General features: G+C 37.6%; 1 protein-coding gene across 1 annotated transcript in view; it reads left to right on the forward strand.

Moving 5' to 3' along the window:
• The window catches only part of PUM3 (pumilio RNA binding family member 3), a 44,070-nt gene that overhangs the window by 19,681 nt on the left and 5,911 nt on the right, over positions 1–18,478 (forward strand). Inside the window, exons 11-16 of the mRNA XM_001927669.7 lie at positions 2,455–2,553; positions 3,664–3,717; positions 6,947–7,027; positions 14,501–14,643; positions 15,347–15,569; positions 17,480–17,567. Coding sequence (XP_001927704.4) covers positions 2,455–2,553; positions 3,664–3,717; positions 6,947–7,027; positions 14,501–14,643; positions 15,347–15,569; positions 17,480–17,567 — 688 coding nt within the window. The remainder of the gene's footprint in view (positions 1–2,454; positions 2,554–3,663; positions 3,718–6,946; positions 7,028–14,500; positions 14,644–15,346; positions 15,570–17,479; positions 17,568–18,478) is intronic.

Below are 18,478 nucleotides of genomic sequence, written 5' to 3' on the forward strand. Positions count from 1 at the left end.
CTCTGAATTGTGCTTGCCTCATCAGTCTGTGAACTCCTTGTCCATTTGTTCTCATTCTAATCATAAGCAATAACCAAATCATGAGACCCACATCTTTTTAGCAAATAGGACAGGTTAAACATTTATAGGAGTTTTTACCCTTTCAAAATTGACATGCAAAATTGTTTTCCAAGAGTACCCACCTACCTAAGCTTGTGGTTCAGTGACCACAGCAGCTGCTGCTTCTCTTTGGAACATTTATTTACCTCCTGTTCTTGCAGAGCAAGGTATCTCACAGGTCTAGATTTACTGAGGCAGGACTTGATTTTCAGAACAGAGAAAATGATCACTTGAATATATTCTGTAGTGTAAAGTCTTTGTCTTTTCAGTGTTGAATCTATTTTAGTAATAGCAAAAATCATTGGGAACTTAGTGTGAATATAAAGTAATCAGACAAATCTTTCTGGCCCTTGGGAGCATTTTCAAAAGAGACTTTAAAAAAAAAAAACAAAAAACTTTGGAGATAAGCATAATTAGAACATATGTGTAACTCTCTGACTGGATAGCTTTGAAGTGATTCGTAAATTTAGGTATGTAAGCTGAAAGCTGTGTTCTTGAGATTCATCCTGGGAAAAGATTGTAAGACAGTTAAGGGTGAGATTGCTTGTTTCTTATGGATAAAAATAGGCACACCTTTTTCCTTCCTGGTGGGAGCCTGTGTATTTATTTAATATAAATTTCATAATTGGGTATGTACTGAACTGGTCCTATCGGTATTGGCAGGCAGAACTCATTTGTGTCCTATATGCTAGACTTCCAAATATAATTATGAAATCATATATGTTGAAAATAAAGATTAAAATTAAGCTAAAATTATCTCATAATAAATTAATGATTGAGTTTCCCCCCCAAAAAAAAATCATTAAAAAGTGAAGGCCTAATCTAAATGTTAATAGAGATGAATTTTTCTTAGAAAAGTGTTATTTAAGTGTCTTTATGGCAAATTATTAATATGATTTCCAAAGGTAACCTAGTGATAAACTAAAAAAGAAAAACTTTTTCAGCGAAAATTAATGTTTTGGTTTTCCTGCTTGTTTTGTATATGACTTTTAGGGAAGAACATTTTATTTACTTTTATCTTTGTTTTAATTAAAAACTCTCTTCTTACCACAGCCACCTCTTGAAAAATCATTTAAAATATTCTACACATTTACAGTTGACTCTTGAACAATGCCTCTATCCCCTCTAGTCAAAAATCTGTGTATTATCAGCCCTCCCTATTAGCAGTTCTGACTGCAGATTTACTCAACTACAAATCGTGTGGTGCTATAGTACATATTTACTGAAAAAATCCCAAGTGTAAGTAGACCCACCCAGTTCAAATTGCACTCAACAACTGTACTTACTTTGTTTTGTTATTAACTGTTTGTTATTAATAAACATTTTTTATTTTATGAAGTATTGTTGACTTACAATGTTATGCTAATTTCTGCTGTATAGCAAAGTGACTTAGTTATACATACATACATTCTTTTTTATATATTCCTTTCCATTATGGTTTATCTTAAGAGATTGGATATAGTTCCCTATGCTATACAGGGATCTCATTGCTTATCCATTCTAAATGTAATAGTTTGCATCTACTAACCCCGAACTCCCAGTCCTTCCTTTTCTCTCCCCTCTCCTCTTTAGCAACCACAAGTCTGTGGGTCTGTCTCTGTGTCGTTGGTAGGTACATTTGTGCCATATTTAGTTTCCATATATAAGTGATACCACGTGGTATATGTCTCTCTCTGTCTAATTTACATCACTTAATTTGATAATCTCTAGTTATATCCATTTTGCTGCAAATGGCATTACTTAGTTCTCTTTTTTTTTTGTCTAATATCCCATTGTATATATGTACCACAAGTTCTTAATCCATTTACCTGTTGACGTTCATTTAGGTTGGTTCCAGTGTAAATACTTTTTTGAATAGACATTGGTAAAACTCGAGTATCTTAATAGAAGTTGCCTGCCAGCAGTACTTGTTGCTCTTGGTGGAAAAGAATGTTTCTAGAGAGAGTTCCCTTTGTGGCTCACCCAATTTAGGATCCATGAGGATGTGGGTTCGATCCCTGGCCTCGCTTAGTAGATTAAGAATGGGCATTGTCATGAGCTATGGTGTAGGTCACAGACATGGCTTGGATCCCACATTGCTGTGGCTGTGGCATAGGCCAGCAGCTGTAGCTCCAATTTGACCCCTAGCCTGGGAACCTCCATATGCCACAGTGCAGCCCTGAAAAGCAAAAAAAAAAAGAATGTTTCTAGAAAGAAGTCAGATGTCTGTGTGCCTGTTTACACAATTAAAAATTAAGTTATTTTCTACCAATAAGTTCTGCCTTTCATTCTCTGTGCATAACTGCTCCTTAGTAGACAGATTTTGCAGAAGCAGGAAGAAACAGTAACCAAAGCTTGTGCATGTTTATTCCACAGGAAATGATTGAAGCTATCCGAGAAGCAGTGATATACCTGGCACACACACACGATGGTGCCAGAGTGGCCATGCACTGCCTGTGGCATGGCACACCCAAGGTGAGTGCCAGTCAGGTCTTGACTTGCCTGAACTTTCAGTCTCTTTGGGTTTTGCGCGTTTGTGTACAACATCCTCTTTGCACAACATTATCATCTTTACAGCATCGTCTGTGTGCACGTCAAGGCCTCACAGACATTTGCTCCTCTTTTTACCTTGTGTTTCTTTTTTCCTAGAGTTTTCTTAAAGTGTGTAAACCTTGAGTTGTCATTGTATGGGAAGGCGTCTGTCAAGCAAGTAAACACAGTATTTATGTCAGGCTTAAGTTTATAGAAGTTTTTGTACATGACAAACTCTTTGATTTCTCGTTTAATGATCTTATTGCGGGGGAGAGAGAGGAAGGAGAAGGTAATGAACAACCACCCATTTCCTTGGGTGTGTGTTGTCTTAAGTACTTTGAGGCAAAAGGTAAAGATCTGTATTAATTACAGAAGTTTAATAGAAATGATCATTTCTTTGATTGGTATAATTCTGCCTCTAAAAGACAGTTGTACTTTGTCCATTTTTTAAATTAATGAAAATTTAATTTCTCTTCAGCAAATAATGTGAATACCATCTGTATACTAGACTTTTATGCGTTTGAGGATGGTTTAGACATTGGAAGAGAGATCTCAGTACTCACCGTAAAAGGAGGTGGTTTCACTGGGGTTGCCTTGCTGCAGATAATTTTGTGGTTCTGTATCTATGTCTCAATGTATTGTCGCAAATAAGTGTAAGAATATAATAGTTCTGAGAAGACTTCTTATAGGATATTGCGTTTGTTTTGTTTTGTCTGAATAACTATTTTCATTGATGAAAAGTATGTGGAATTCTTGTGGCTCAGTGGGTTAAGGACCTGACATGGTCTCCGTGAAGATGCAGGCTCGATTCCTGGCCTCACTCAGTGTGTTAGGGATCCGGCATTGCTGCAGGCTGTGGCATAGGTTGCAGATGTAGCTCAGATCCCACTTTGCTGTGGCTGTGGTGTAGCCCTGCAGCTACAGCTCTGATTCATTACCTAGTCTGGGAACTTCCAAATGGTGCAGGTGCAGCCCTAAAAAAAGAAAAAAGAAATCAAATACCTTAATCTATAACTAAATATATGTGCATTGAAATTTTTTTTTTTTTTTAAGGACAGGAAAGTGATTGTGAAAACAATGAAGACTTATGTTGAAAAGGTAGCTAATGTAAGTATAATAAAACTATGTTTTAATTATTTTTAATAATAAAATTAATTTACCTATTATAGAAATTAGAAAAATTCAGAATTTATTTTTATGCATATGCATTTATTTTTGTTATTAAATTTATACAAAATGGGATTTCTTCTTTTTTTCATTTAACATTGTACTTTGACAATTCCCCATTTTTATTTGATATTTTTTGAAGACCTGATGTTTAGTCTCTAGGTAAATTGCCTTCTAAAACTTGTTACCAATTTTCATTACCACCAGAAACATAAGAGAAAGTGAAATTTGCCCTTTTTTTCTTCAATTGAATTTGTAATGTGGTCCAAGAAAATTCTAACTTTAGTTCTTTGGAATCTTGGAATCTTTTTGGAGATGCTATTAACAGCTTTCATGATGAAATTAGAGGATACAAAAAGTATTTTTTCTGAGGGACTAATTGCCTTAAACAGTGGTATTTCCATGTATTTAACTTCTAAAATATATGTGGTAGTAAGCATTAGTTTTCAATTTTTGACTTATTTTGTATATTATTTTTATAAATTCTCATTTAATTCAGTTTAAAGTGAGCTAAAATTAGTGATATCAATAACTTTTTCCTGTGGAAAATCCAATAAGAACCACTGGCATCTAGTGAATATTTGTTATGATAAATGTTAACTTAAACTCAGGAAAATTGGTGCTGTGTGATTGTATACTCTAGCGTTTAAGACTAGGAAGAGAGTATAAAACCACGTAGAAGGCAATTAGCTGCCTTTTAACAAAAGGCAAATAAGAGATTCTCTAGTGAGTTGTTTTTAAGGTGTGATAAAAATATGTAATTCGTAATTCATCATTAAGTAAATCTTTTATAAACATTTTAATTTGAATATTTTAAGTTAGAAATGAGTGAAAATAGAATGTTAAAAGAAAGTTCTAAAAGGTATAAGACACTCTTCTGTAATAAAATTAGATTGTTTTAATTTTACAATTTGGCTATATCAACAGTAATTTTTGTTTTTGAGAACCTAATCCCAGGAAGGCATCATGACACAATTCAGTGCCTTCTATTTTTTATCTCAAGGAGTTGCTTCTAAAGGGGCTAGATTAACTAGTACAACCGTGGCTTTTAGTCTATAGGCTATTCAGACATGTTTAATTTCCAAATATTAGGGATTTCTTGACATACTCTATTATTTCAGTCTTTTAAAGTTTATAATGACTTACTTTATGGCCCAGCATGTTGTCTCTCAAAATTCTTGGAAAGAATGTGTGGTGTGGAGTTACAGAGTGTAGTACTCTATCAGTGTCAATTAGATCAAGTGGTTGATAGTGTTTTCAGATCATATTTTTACTATTATTTATTATTATCTAATTCTAGCAGTTGGTGAGGAAGTATATTAAAACCTTCTGCTGTAATTGTAGAATTGTCTATTTCTCATTTAAGTTCTGTTCCAGCTTCTGTCTTCACCCAGAGATATTTTGTGCTTAAACATGCTTCTGTGTGTGGAACTTAAAAAACCAGAAAGCAGGAGTTCCCTCCTAGGTTCAGTGGTTAACGAACCCGACTAGGATGCATGAGGAGGACTTGGTTCGATCCCTAGCCTCACTCAGTGGGTTAAGGGTCCGACATTGCCGTGAGCTGTGGTGTAGGTCGCAGATGCGGCTTGGATCTCACATTGCTGTGGCTATGGCATAGGCCGGCAGCTGTGGCTCCAATGTGGCCCCTAGCCTGGGAACTTCTATATGCTTTTTTTTTAGGTGCTACCCTAAAAAAAGGAAAAAAAACCCCAGAAACCAGTGGCTATATAGTTATCTGCACTGTGTTCAATACTTTATTTCATTCGCAGGGGGTCGTCTTATTTCAGTATATACATTTGTCTACCTCACTCTTGTTAATGGCTATGATATTTAATTATATGATTTCCATATTTCATTCAACCAGTTACTACTACTGGACACTTGGGTAGTTTTTAGTTTATTTAAAATACTATTTGAGGGCATATCGTTTGTTTATATGTGAAAGTATGTCTGTGGGTAACCTTCCTAAAACTAGAATTGCTGGATCAGAAGGTACATGCATTTTAAATTTGTATTGTTGTCAGTTATTCTTAAAGAGGTTGAATACTTTACACTTTACATTCTCACCAGCGACATAAAAGTATGTCTGTTTCCCCTAAACCTTTGCCAAATTAGTATATTATCAAAAGCTTTCACTTTTCTGTATAGGGTAGGTGGGAAGTAGTATTTCATTGTTTTAATTATTGACCTTAATTAATGAGCATTATTTCATATGCTTAAAGCCATTAGTACTTCTCTTTATCTGCAAACTGACTATTCATGTGCTTAGCTCATTTTTAGCTGAGTGTTGGTCTTATATATAGTAAAGATGTTAGACCTTTGTTGTTTTTCTCCAGTTTGTTTCTAGTTAAACTGTTACTACTACCATATTCATTAAATCTGGCTCTGAATGAGTGTTGGATGTTATCAAAACTCAGATCCCTTTCAAAATAAAAAAAAAGATTTATATCTTTTGGGATGCAAAAGGAATATGACACAAGCTCTGAAAAAAATTTTTTTTAATATAAAGTGGGAATTCTTTAAAATCTTTGGAATATCACAGAAATAATTATTTTATTTCAAGAATAACCATTGTGAAAGTCCTAATGTATGTTTGTATGATCTCGTCCTGCTATATTTTTTTAAAGTAATTTTTTTCATCTTATTTTTATATTCAGTATATAAGGATACTCTCTTTTTTTTTAGTATTTTATTGTAATTATATAGGATTAGCTTAAATTGGGCAATATACAGAAGAAAATGAAAAATCGTTTGTAGTCCTTCAACCCAAAGATGACTTACAGTATAGTATTTTTCCTTCCAGGATTTTCTGTGTATGTGTATTGTGTGTATTTTGTATATATAATTACACCTAAGTTTATATATTCTCTTTTTCATGATTGGAATACTCTATTTAGTTTTACATGTTGCTTTATATTCTTTTTTTTTCACTTGTCACTTTAATTTTCTTTAATTTTAAAGAAGCGTCTTTTCTTTACTCAACCTACAATATAATTAACTAGGTCCTGATATGAGAGGACATTTTTTTAAATGGCTTTTTGCCATCTCATCTGTGTTATGCTGGATAAGTTGTCGGGTTGGTAACTTTTATAAAGTAACTCCCTGGGTGGAAGAAAAAGGAGAATTTGTGTGTTTTTTTTTAACTTTTACTGGCTTCTGATTTCTACAGGGCCAATACTCCCACTTGGTTTTACTGGCGGCATTTGACTGTATTGATGATACTAAGCTTGTGAAGCAGATAATCATATCAGTAAGTAATTCAGGTTGTCTTGAATTAATGTATCATTTGTGTGTCTGTAAGTTTGATTTCACACATAGATGTGTAAAGATTCTGAAGTGTGCTTTTTGCCAGTATTTGTTATTTTTTAGTTGCCTTAATTAGGCCTTTTTTGGGAAGTTGCTTTATTCCTGTATAAACCATAATCTTCTGATTTGATATTAATAATTAATATTGCTTTAAATGTGTAAAAGACTGGTTAGAATTAGGATAAGAGTACTTATTAGACCATGTGACATAGTAAATGAAAAATTAGCAATGCAGTGTTTAGATTTGATTGGAAGTTTATTTACATAGTAATTCTTCAATTACTTAAGAACGCATACCATCCAGGCAAAAGATATCCCTGACCTTTTTCTCTCCCACTTTGGAGAATATACCTCTGCCACCTTATCAACACACCTGTTTCGAATTGAACTAGAAAAGAAAAACTGAAATTCAATTGTGATACTTATTAGGGCTTTCATGAAAGCTTGTATAGAGTTAGATTAAAAATTTGTAGTCAAATTAAAATGCTAGCTTCCTTTTTGCATTTCAGATTTTTAGCCTGGTATAAAAACCATAAAGTGTAATAATTGAATGCAGTTTACTTAACCCTAAATTTGCCTTCAGAAAAATGAAGCTGTTCTCTTAGAAAAAGTACTCCAAAGTTTAAAACTACATTGAAAAATAATTTACTTCATTCTTCAATGACTACCCCTTTTTCCTACTTCCAATTCTGTGATCTTTAATTTTTCCTTTCTTTATGTGTGCAAGTGGTGTTGGGTATGTGATAGAGATTTCGGGGGTAGAGGTAAGAAATTGCAACATTGGTAGCAGTGACCAAACCTGGAAATATTTTAAAAACTACGTAATCTGTATAGACAGAGTTTATTCATCTGAAAGGTGAAGCACATGGACAGGACCCTTGTGGAAATCTTGGTGTCAAAAATTACTTCCACACATCTGCAGGGAGAATCATAGAGTGTAGAGAAAATGTCCCAGCTAGTAGAGGGTAGGAGATGTGTTTTTCTTAGGTGCCAGCTGTTGGTCCCAGTGTGTGTGAATTTCTCATGCCCTTGCTGTCATTTTCTAGCTTTCCCCTTGACTATTTTAAGATTGTGGTGACTTTCTTTGGGATAGGATTGTGGGAAGAAACAAGTTGGCAGGACTTTTCATATCACAGACTGACTGTTTTGACATGGTCCTTGTGACTTTATTACCCTTTTGACTCCAATCAATAATGATTGTTTTTCATTCCAGTGACAGAGATGTGAGGCCATAGACTGGCTAATGAATAAAGTTGTTTCATGAAAATGGAAACAGACTGGGCTATTGAAAGCTTGCTTTTGTTTAATATTTTCTTGACAACCAAAATTTGCATAACTGTTCCAAATGGATTTTAAGAGAAACCCAAACTTCCTTCAGGATTTGTCCCAATTGTTTGCTAGATTAATTTGTTCCAAAGATTTATCCCACTTAAAGTCACTGTTGAAACAGTTTTAATTCCTTGTGCTTATCAGTTTGATTCCCACAACTATTTAACCCACATTCCCAGTGACTTTCTCATACTTAGGGCAGCTTTCCCTGAGAATGGCCTCATTTGCTGATGTCTTGCCTCTGACAAATGCTCAACAGTCTGTGTATCATTAAACTATGCAGTTAGTGATAAAATTCTGGAATGCTACTTGCTCTTGCATTTTTCCCCACCCATCCACCACAAAACCTGTTGTAGTATGTAGTGCTTTTTAAAAATAACCCCAGAAAGCTTAGTATTGCTAAGCATCCTGTACAGAGTTATCAGACTTCTAAAATGTAAGGTTGAAATCACAGCCTGGTCAGCTGAGCCCTCACCTTTCAAAATTGATACACATGGTTTCCCTGTTTACTTTCCAAAGTAAACACACTTATAAAATCCAAACCAGGGATTGTTGGTAGGATGCAGCTTCTTTGACAGCACTGATCCCCTAAAAAGGAATAAGTACACTGGCTAATTGCTCTTTAAGAGAGAATAAATGTTGATGTGTATCCTAAAATGTGATATTGGTAAGGTACTCTATAGAAAGGTCTAAAGAATAATAACAGTGAATATGCAGCCTCCCAGCTGATCTGACAAAAGAAGTAAAACTTGACAAATACAGGTAAAGTTGAAGCTCCTTCTATGCTTTTTTTTTTTTTTTTTTTTTTTTTTGTCCTTTACCCCCTACCCCTATACCCACTGTGATGGATTGGTACTTATTATTTGCACACATGCCCTTATCCTTTTGCTATTGTAGATGTTTATGCTATTATTTTGCATCTTTACAAATTCTCTATAAGTGATGTCTTGTGTGTTTTCCCCTGCAAGTTGCTTTTTTTTTTTTTTGGCATTACATTTTTGAGATTTATCATCAGGGATTGGCAAGCTTTTTTTAATAAAGGGCCAGATAGTAATTATTTTAGGATTTGCAGGCCATATATGGCCTCTATCACATATTCTTGTTTTTTCTTTTGTTTTTTTAACAACACTTTAAAATGTAAAACAAACAAATAATCTTAGCTCATAGTATGTGTAGAAACATGCTGCAGGTTAGATTTGACGTGCAAACCGTGGTTTGCCCACCACTATTCTAAATCATTCATTTTTTCTATGCCACATCGTTTTTTTAGACTATGAGACTGTACCATAGTTGGTTTTCCCATCTTTCTGTTGATGGACACCTAGGTTGTTGACAGTGTTTAAAACTTTAAAGATTCTTACTATTTTTTGCAATTGCAAGTAATTCTGTAAGCATTCCTATATGTCTCCTCATTTCTCTAAGGCATTTACTTAGCAGAATTAGGGGTTGCCAAATACCCTGAACATATGTTTGTATAGAATCATGTGTCTGCGCTTCCCGCCCAGCCACTACAAAACCTGTTGCATTATGCAGTGCTTTTAAAAATAGCCAAGAAACCTTAGTGTTTCATTCTATTCAGAGTAACTGGATTTCCTGAAATGTCAGGTTGAAATCATAGCCTAACAGACACTCCTCCTTTTTTCTTGTGACACCAAGGTTCAGTTCAGTCTCCAGAGTGTTCTCTGGTCTCCCATTCAGACCTGTTCTCCCCATCTTAACTCCTGTAGTTTTTATCTTTTCTGTCTGTTCATCTAGTGGTTAATTATGATCTGGCCCAGGGCTTACAAACTCAGAAACGTTCACGGACCAGGTAGGTAGATGAGTGAGGCAGAGAGGTGCGGGGGTGGGCTTTGGGGAGAGCATGTGTCTGGTCCAAGGTGGGAGCCACCCTTGGCTCTAGCCTCTGGGAAGATGAGCCCTGTGGTGATAGATCTTACAGTTGTTGTTTTTTCTTTTTAATTGTGATAAAATTTACTATCTTAGGGACTTCCCATTGTGGTGCAGTGGAAACAGGGACTTCCCATTGTGGTGCAGTGGAAACGAATCTGACTAGGATCCACGAGGACTTGGGTTCCATCCCTGGTCTTGCTCAGTAGGTTAAGGGTCTGGCATTGCTGTGAGCTGTGGTGTAGGTCACAGACGCTGCTCAGATCTTGCTTTGCTGTAGCTGTGTTGTATGTGGGCGGCTACAGCTCCAATTTAACCTGGGAACTTCCATGTGCATCAGGTGCGGCTCCAAAAAACAAAATTTACTGTCTTAACCATTTCTAAGGATGCAGTTTAGTAGTTAGCACTAAATATATTCACATTGTTGTGCAGCCAGTCTGCCAGTCTTCAGAACTTTTTCATCCTGCAAAACCAGAACTCTGTATGTTTAATAATAACCACCTCCCAGTTTTTTGAGTGAGCCAAAATGTTGGACTTTTGGATAAAATCACCAAATATATTTAAAACAAAGCACTAAGAAGAGCTGCAGTCGCTGCCAGTGGTTTTACCTTTTTACACTTTTTTTATTCACTAAATCTCTCATTTTTATTTTGAACTTTTTGTTAAGTTTCTCTTCCCTCTACTCGATTTGAGCTCTAAAGTTAAGGCCAGCCCGCATTTCTTTCTGATCCCACACACCCCACATAAAGGTCTGTGCTCCATGGATGGGCGTGTTTCTCAGTGATGTATGTTGTGTTCTGTTGATTTTCTTCCCCTGAAAATGCATTTGGTCTCTCACCCCACTTCCGGTGTGCACCTCTGATTCTTTCCTTTCCTTTTAGTAAAAATAAGAATGCCAAAGAATCTGACAAGGGTTCAACACAAGGTCAGAATGTCCACACATGTCTTCACAAGGAAGGTCTTCTGTTCTTCCTGCACTTTTCTTCCTCTGTTTACATACCTGCTTTAGAGTAAAGCCTAAGAGGAAGAAATTACAGCAGATGGCTCTTGTTGTGATTTTCTCTAATCCTTATAAGAAGGAAAGTAAATTGAAAACGTTTCCGGAGTTCCCGTCGTGGTGCAGTGGTTAACGAATCCGACTAGGAACCATGAGGTTGCGGGTTCGGTCCCTGCCCTTGCTCAGTGGGTTAATGATCCGGCGTTGCCGTGAGCTGTGGTGTAGGTTGCAGACGCGGCTCGGATCCTGCGTTGCTGTGGCTCTGGCGTAGGCCGGTGGCTACAGCTCCGATTAGACCCCTAGCCTGGGAACCTCCATATGCCTCGGGAGCGGCCCAAGAGATAGCAACAACAACAACAACAAAAAAAAAAAAAAAAAAAAAAAAAAAAAAGAAAACGTTTCCATTTGAACCTTCATTGTTGGGGTTCTCCCTCTTTCAAGGATGTCCAACTCTTGACTCCATCAGCTTCATTTACTCTCCATACCTAAAGATGCTGTATATTGAGAAGTGTTTTTCGTATGAAAATCATTACTTTATGTCACTTTGCAATGTGCGTTTTTTCTTTTCTTTTTTTTAAAAAAAAAAAAAACAGCCATACCTGCTACGTATGGAAGTTCCTCAGCTACGGGCCTAGGGTTCAAAACAGACTACAGTTGCTGGCCTACGCCACAGCCACAGCAATGCTGGGTCTGAGCCACAGCTGCTATTTACCTACAGCATAGCTTGCAGCAGTGCTGAATCCTTAACCCACTGGGGGAAGCCAGGGATCGAACGTGCATCCTCCTGGACACCATATTAGGTTCTTAACCCACTGAGTCACAACAAGGACTCCTTGCAATGTGAATTTTCTGATTTTCTCCTGGTAGTGGCTCATAGGTCAGGCAGGTGTATCATTTCCTTTTACACATAAAGGGATGGGTATGTGGAGCTATTAAAGGACTTGCCAAAGGCTACCCAGCTTAAACCCAAAGACCAAATGCAGCACAAAATCAGCTGTGCTGTACCTGCCTCTTTTCTGTCTCTACTTGTTACGACACTCATGTTCTCCAGGTAGTCATCTAGACATTTCCTCTTTGTGTGTAAACCAGGTTAAAGAGAAATGAGTTAGTACTCTACACTATGGAATTACTCATAGTTTCCTTTTATTATTTCTAAGATGAATTTTTTTTGATAGAACAGGAAGCTGGGTGAGTTGAGGCAGAATTAAATGATAGCACATTTTTAAGTAGACAGTTCTTAGTTTCATACCATCATTAGTTTATAAACATTGTACTCTTTTTAAGAACCTTAGACCAAGATAAATTTAGATTCTAAATTCCTTAGTTACAAACTGAAAGGCAGTAAAAGCTCAATGAATTTGAGAACTAGTCCTTGAGTAGTACTTTTTTATGGATTTTGGATTTCGTGTGTATCTGGTGTTAAGGTGAAACTATTTCTGCCCAAGCCAGATGCATCGCACTAGTCCTTAAGTGTAGAACTCACAGAGGAAGTCAGGTATACTGAGGAATACATTGCTGGCTTCACGCCACCCCATTTCTTCCTTGTACTGGGGGGGGGAAGTTAATTAAAAATAAATAGCAGCCATTTATTGTTCACTGTATACTGTTCCTCCAGCCCTGCTTTTTTTTTTTTTTAATCCCACAGAAAAGCAAGTGTTTTAAAACCCAGAGAGTATTTTGAGGACAGCAAAGTTGTGGAGGTTTTTTAATGACTGTAGAAATTGGCCTAAGCTATATATCATTCTCACTCTTCTTTCAACAAATTAAGGTATGCGTCAGTGAAACAAATAGAAAAAGCCACACTAAAGGTAGCCCATATTTGTGATGCTAAATGCTTCTTTATAAAAAAAGCACATACTGAATCTGCTTTGGGGCACGTTTACCTTGAAATGGCGAAGAGCTCCTATCCCTGTAATAAGTTTGGTACAATTTTTTTTCTGTCTTCTGCTATATTATGGAAATTTTATGTTCATTTTTCTCGGGTGGTTGAAACCCATTCATTTTGAGGTGGTTAGATCTAGTGCACCTGTTTTTTTTTAGCTTGTGTGTGTGTGTGTGTGTGTGTGTTAAAATTACTAATCTCGTTGTATCAGGAAGCACTTAAGAGAATAGCAAATCTGAGTATATCATCTTGCTGAGAATTTCTTTCATTAAAAGAGGGGCTGTATGTTTTCTTTGAAGGAGACTGGAGTTTGAGTCCAGGAGTCAGAGCCCTGTCACTGACACCCTCATGTCCTCCTGCAGATCACCTCTCCCATTTCTGGGTTCCTCATCTGTAAACCTGGGTGGTTGGACTGAATTCTTTCTCAGGCCCCAGCCAGTTGTAAAAAAATCTCTGTGTTTAAATACACATGGCTTTGAATATTTATTAGGTTTGTTATAAAAATGGGAATAGTAGACAGGGAAAAATGAATGATTTTTCTGTTGTGTATTTTCTATTAAGAATAAAGGAACTTTTAAACAGTGACTTTTCTGTTTTTGCAAACATCACCAAATCGAAACAGGAGCTTAGGGGGTGGGGATGACATTGCCTTTGTTCCTTAAATGCAGACAACTAGAAAAGGAGGTTACTGTTCTTGGTAAGTTGATTGGAAACGTCATAGAATGCAATTATTTGTAACTGCTCCATGGAGTCTTTCTGCATTTATTTCCCTTCCCCCTCTGTTTTGTTTCCAGTGCAGTACTTAAACAGCCCTCGTTTGCCATGAATAAGTAACCTAACTTTAAAAGCCTTTATCCACTTGTTGTATTTAACAGAGTTTCTTTATCTCCCTTCGCATACATCTCAGTGGGGAAATTCTAATAAGAGTGGTCTTCATCAATGCTGATGCTACATTTAAGTGCAGCTGCAAATTAACTGTATCTGCTCACTGGCCCCAGCAAGCAATGTCCCTAGTAATAGCAGTCTAAGAAATATTGGCTACAGTGAATGAAGATAACTCCTCTAAATATTTTTTTAAGTCCTTGAGCTTGGTCGGTTAAATATAAATGGATCGTTCAGTAATGCTAGTCCCAGTAGAGAGGCAGTTCTGTGTTTCAAGTGCAAATCTCTTCATGCTTTAATGAGACCGATTTCAGAACTAGCTTCACGTTTTTTGATTCAGTACATTGGGGAAAATAGTTATGTATCCTTTATTGTTCAGATTCCAAGTATAGTTTATTTTAAGCGTATAAGGTTCACTTTTCATTTCTCTAATTTTACAGGAAATTATTAATTCCTTGCCTAACATAGTAAATGACAAATATGGAAGGAAGGTCCTGTTGTATTTACTAAGCCCCAGAGATCCTGCACACACTGTCCGAGAGATCATTGAAGTTCTGCAGAAAGGAGATGGTAATGCACACAGGTACGGGTCAGTAGAATGGCTTGAGCCCTTTATTCCTCTGCTCTGATTGTTTATTCATTTTGAGTGGCACATGCTTCCAGAAATCCACTCACACATGTACTCCTCTCATGCTCCCTCCCTCTCTGAAACTCAAAAGGTACATTCCATTTTTAAGCCTCTAGTTTTGGCAGAGTCTTAAAATTTTTATCTTAAAAATGAAATAAAAGCATCATGCCAGAAGAACACCTCTGAGGCCTGGCACATAGTAGGTGCTCAATGTATGTGGTTGGTCTTGGTTTTGCTTTATGTTTAAAGCAACTGGTACCACTTAAGCAAGTACTCTAGAGAGTAGAATCCATAAAGTGGTCTATACATATGTTGTCTTTAAGATATTTCTATTTTGGTGGTGGTGGTGTGTTTTGTTCGGGATTTTTTGTTTGTTTGATTTGTTTTGTTTTTTTGTGTGTGTTACATAAGGCAAGCTTCACTTATTAAGTGCAGGTTCTGTGCCAGGCACTGTTTAGATCCTGGGGACACAAAGCTGAAAGACAGATACTCCGCCCTCAAATTGTTTATCTATATACACAACAGAAACTATTAGATAAATGCAATAGAGTGTGACACAAACTGTTGTAAGCCCTAAGAATTTTCTGTGATAATAAAGTCCCTATATTTCCTTTGCCATTTATCTTACTTTAATTCTTCATTCAACATGTTCCCACAGTAAGAAAGATACAGAGATCCGCCGACGAGAGCTCTTAGAATCCATTTCTCCAGCTTTGTTAAGCTACCTGCAAGGACATGCCCAAGAGGTGATGCTTGATAAGTCCGCATGTGTGCTGGTGTCTGACATCCTGGGCGCCGCCATAGGGGATGTGCAGCCCGCCATGAATGCCATCGCCAGCTTGGCAGCAGCAGAACTGCATCCCGGTGGCAAGGATGGAGAGGTAATGTGCTGTCATTAGACAGGCGAGAAAACTTCAGTGGCTGCAAAGATTCCAATCACTGAGAACATTGCCCTAAAGAGAACTTTAATTATAGTTAACTCACCACATACCAACAGTAGCTTTGGAAATCATGAATTCAAAACACAGCGCCCTTACTCTCACTGTCTTTCTCAGACTTTTGAAGACTCCGCATTACCTGCAGAGTAAAAACAAAAGCCTCTTGAGTCCATGAGTAACCCAAGCTGCCTTTTTGCGTATTCTGTGTTCTTAATTCTGTTTTGAATTTGCAGCGGACTTCTGCACTTCTCTCCTTTGTATGTACTTCTTTCCTCAATTTCAGGTGCTGGCAGTCAGTGTTTCCATTTTCCTGTGCTCTTCCGGTGGAAAGCCTTATTTGTCCTCCCAGGTCCTGGGAATCCTGCTCCAAGAAGTTTTCCTTGATTCCCTCTCAGTGCTTTCTCACATAGCTCTTGCCTGCCTTATTTGGGCCTTTGTTATTCTGCCTTGAATCTTAGTTTTATTGATTCATGCACCTGATATGTGCTAGAGGCCACGCTGCTCCCCCTCCCCCCCAAAAGAAAGCATACCATTTGGGGGAACACACTATTGAAATAAATATGTCCCTAAGTGTTTAATTCAGCATAGAGATAAGTGCTGTGAAGGAAAATTATAGGTTCTATGGGATGTATGTATCCTAGGCTGTCCTTGGGAGATTTCCTGAGGCAGTGAAAGCTTAAGCTGAGACCCACAGGATTGAGAGCTGAGTGAAGAAAAAAGAATCTACACAGAGAAGAGCTTATGCGGCAGCCTGGAGGAAGGAAGGAGGTGGGCGTGTTTGTGAACAGAGGATTGGAAGGGAGTTGGAAGTGGGTGAGCGGAGGGAAGAGAAAGATGGAAGCCAGCTCATGCCAGGCCCTCTGCCCACAATGGGTTGTAAGCTTCTGTTGGACAGACACGTGTGGGGAGCCTGCTGTTTTCTGACATGGAGATGGGTCAAGAGATGAGCCGTGGATCTGAGAGGCGCCCCGGCTCTCATAGACTGTATTAACAAATTGGGACGATGTGTGCTTAATGAGAGGAGGAGCCCACTGTGTCCCACGCTGGACAAGGAGAGACCTAGTACAATTGGTGTAGCCCTTGAAAGGAGTCAAATTGAGCCAAAAGGTGCTTTCTTGGCCTGCTCTTTGGGTAGCTCTCCTTGTGTAGTCCCTGTATTTCAACATCATCAGCAGTAGGTTTAATATTTAATATTTCTGCTGTGGTGTTCTGTCTCATAGGTTTCTTTGTTCCTCAGAAATGTAAATGACGATCTGGAAGATGGTCGTTTAGCAAGATCGTCAGATGAGCATGGTGGTAGAGCTATTCAAACGAGTATTCTTGAGGCCGAGTCCGAACTGCCTCAGTGGTGGAGTTCTGAATAACCATCTTTACTTCGAGTCTGGGGTTGGAGTAGATCTCTCGTCCCTCCATGTGTAGTGGTCAGTCTAAATAAAGATGTCTTAAGCCTTGTGGACCTCTGTATTTGCCTGAGTCCTTATCTGTATACAGTGATACAGAATGGATGAAAACAGCTTTTAATTTTTTTAATTTTTTAAAAATTTTATTGAAGTATTGTTGATTTACAACATTCCATTAATTTCTGCTCTATAGCAAAGTGACTCAGTTGTACATAGATGTTCTTTTTCATGTTCTTATGGTTTATCATAGGATAGTGAATCTAGTTCCCTGTGCTAGGCAGTAGGACTTGTTTATCTATCCCACTTGTAATAGTTTGCATCTGCTAACCACAAACTCCCAATCCTTCCCTCCCCAAACCCACCCCCTTGGCAACCAGGGGCCTGTTCTCTGTTATCTGTGAATCTCTTTCTGAAAAGAGCTTTCTAAATTAACGTGTTCTTGACCCCTCACAGCTTCACATTGCAGAACATCCTGCAGGACATCTAGTTCTGAAGTGGTTAATAGAGCAAGATAAAAAGATGAAAGAAAGTGGAAGAGAAGGTAGGCTGTGCAACCTGACCTTTTCTGGTATTGTGTGTGGAATTTCAGTAATGCCCTGAACTTTATGCCTGTCATTTAAGTTCAAATGAAGGTTTGTTGAGTATTTAGAAATGCTGTCTGTGAATAAGACATGATTTAGTGCTTGCCAATAATGCTTTTTCCCCTGGAAATTTATCTCCTAGAATCCTTTAATTTTTTTTCCCTTTCCCTCCTCTTCCGTCCTCCCTCCTCTGCTACTTGAGGCTTGTTCAGTGCTTTAAAATGCCATTCTATCCCTTGAAAATGGTGAGAGCAGAATAGGAAGATGAGTTTGCATCGTCATCCCAATGGAAAAGCCTGATATTTCTATCTAGTTTTGAGGAAAGGATAAGCAAAAGAAAATCATCGTCACCTGAAAATTTTGAGCTGGTGCCTATCTGGCGTTGAAATACATGGTTCCAAAGAGCAAGCCAGTCCTTGGCACTTTCTGGGTTTTTATATATATATATACACACACCTTACAGCTGCTTTGTAAAAAGAAACTCAGCTCTCAGGAAGAGGACAGCCTCTTTTATCTCAGTGAGAAGTTGCCTATCATTCCCCTCTCAGTCCTGTCTTTGACCAGACCTTCTCTTTCTAAATTGAAACTCCATCTGGATTTTTAGCCACTAAGGAGATTTCCCTCCCACTGAGTTGAAACAGTTTGGGCTTTCTATTACTGTGTCTGAAAAAAGTGACAGATCATGAATTTATGTCTTGAGGCAAGTTGCAGCTCTAAAGGCTAGTGAGGCAGTCAGTGTAGCAGTAGAGCTGTCACTTCTCACTCTACCTTTAACAATAGAGGCTTGGGCCTGTTTCTCACACTACATTTAAGAGTAAGCTTCTTAAAATAAATTTTGAAAAAAAAATGATGTATTGAATCATCTTTTTCA

Source organism: Sus scrofa, chromosome 1 (genome assembly GCF_000003025.6).
Source record: "Sus scrofa isolate TJ Tabasco breed Duroc chromosome 1, Sscrofa11.1, whole genome shotgun sequence".
In the NCBI taxonomy this organism is placed as follows: Eukaryota; Metazoa; Chordata; class Mammalia; order Artiodactyla; family Suidae; genus Sus; species Sus scrofa.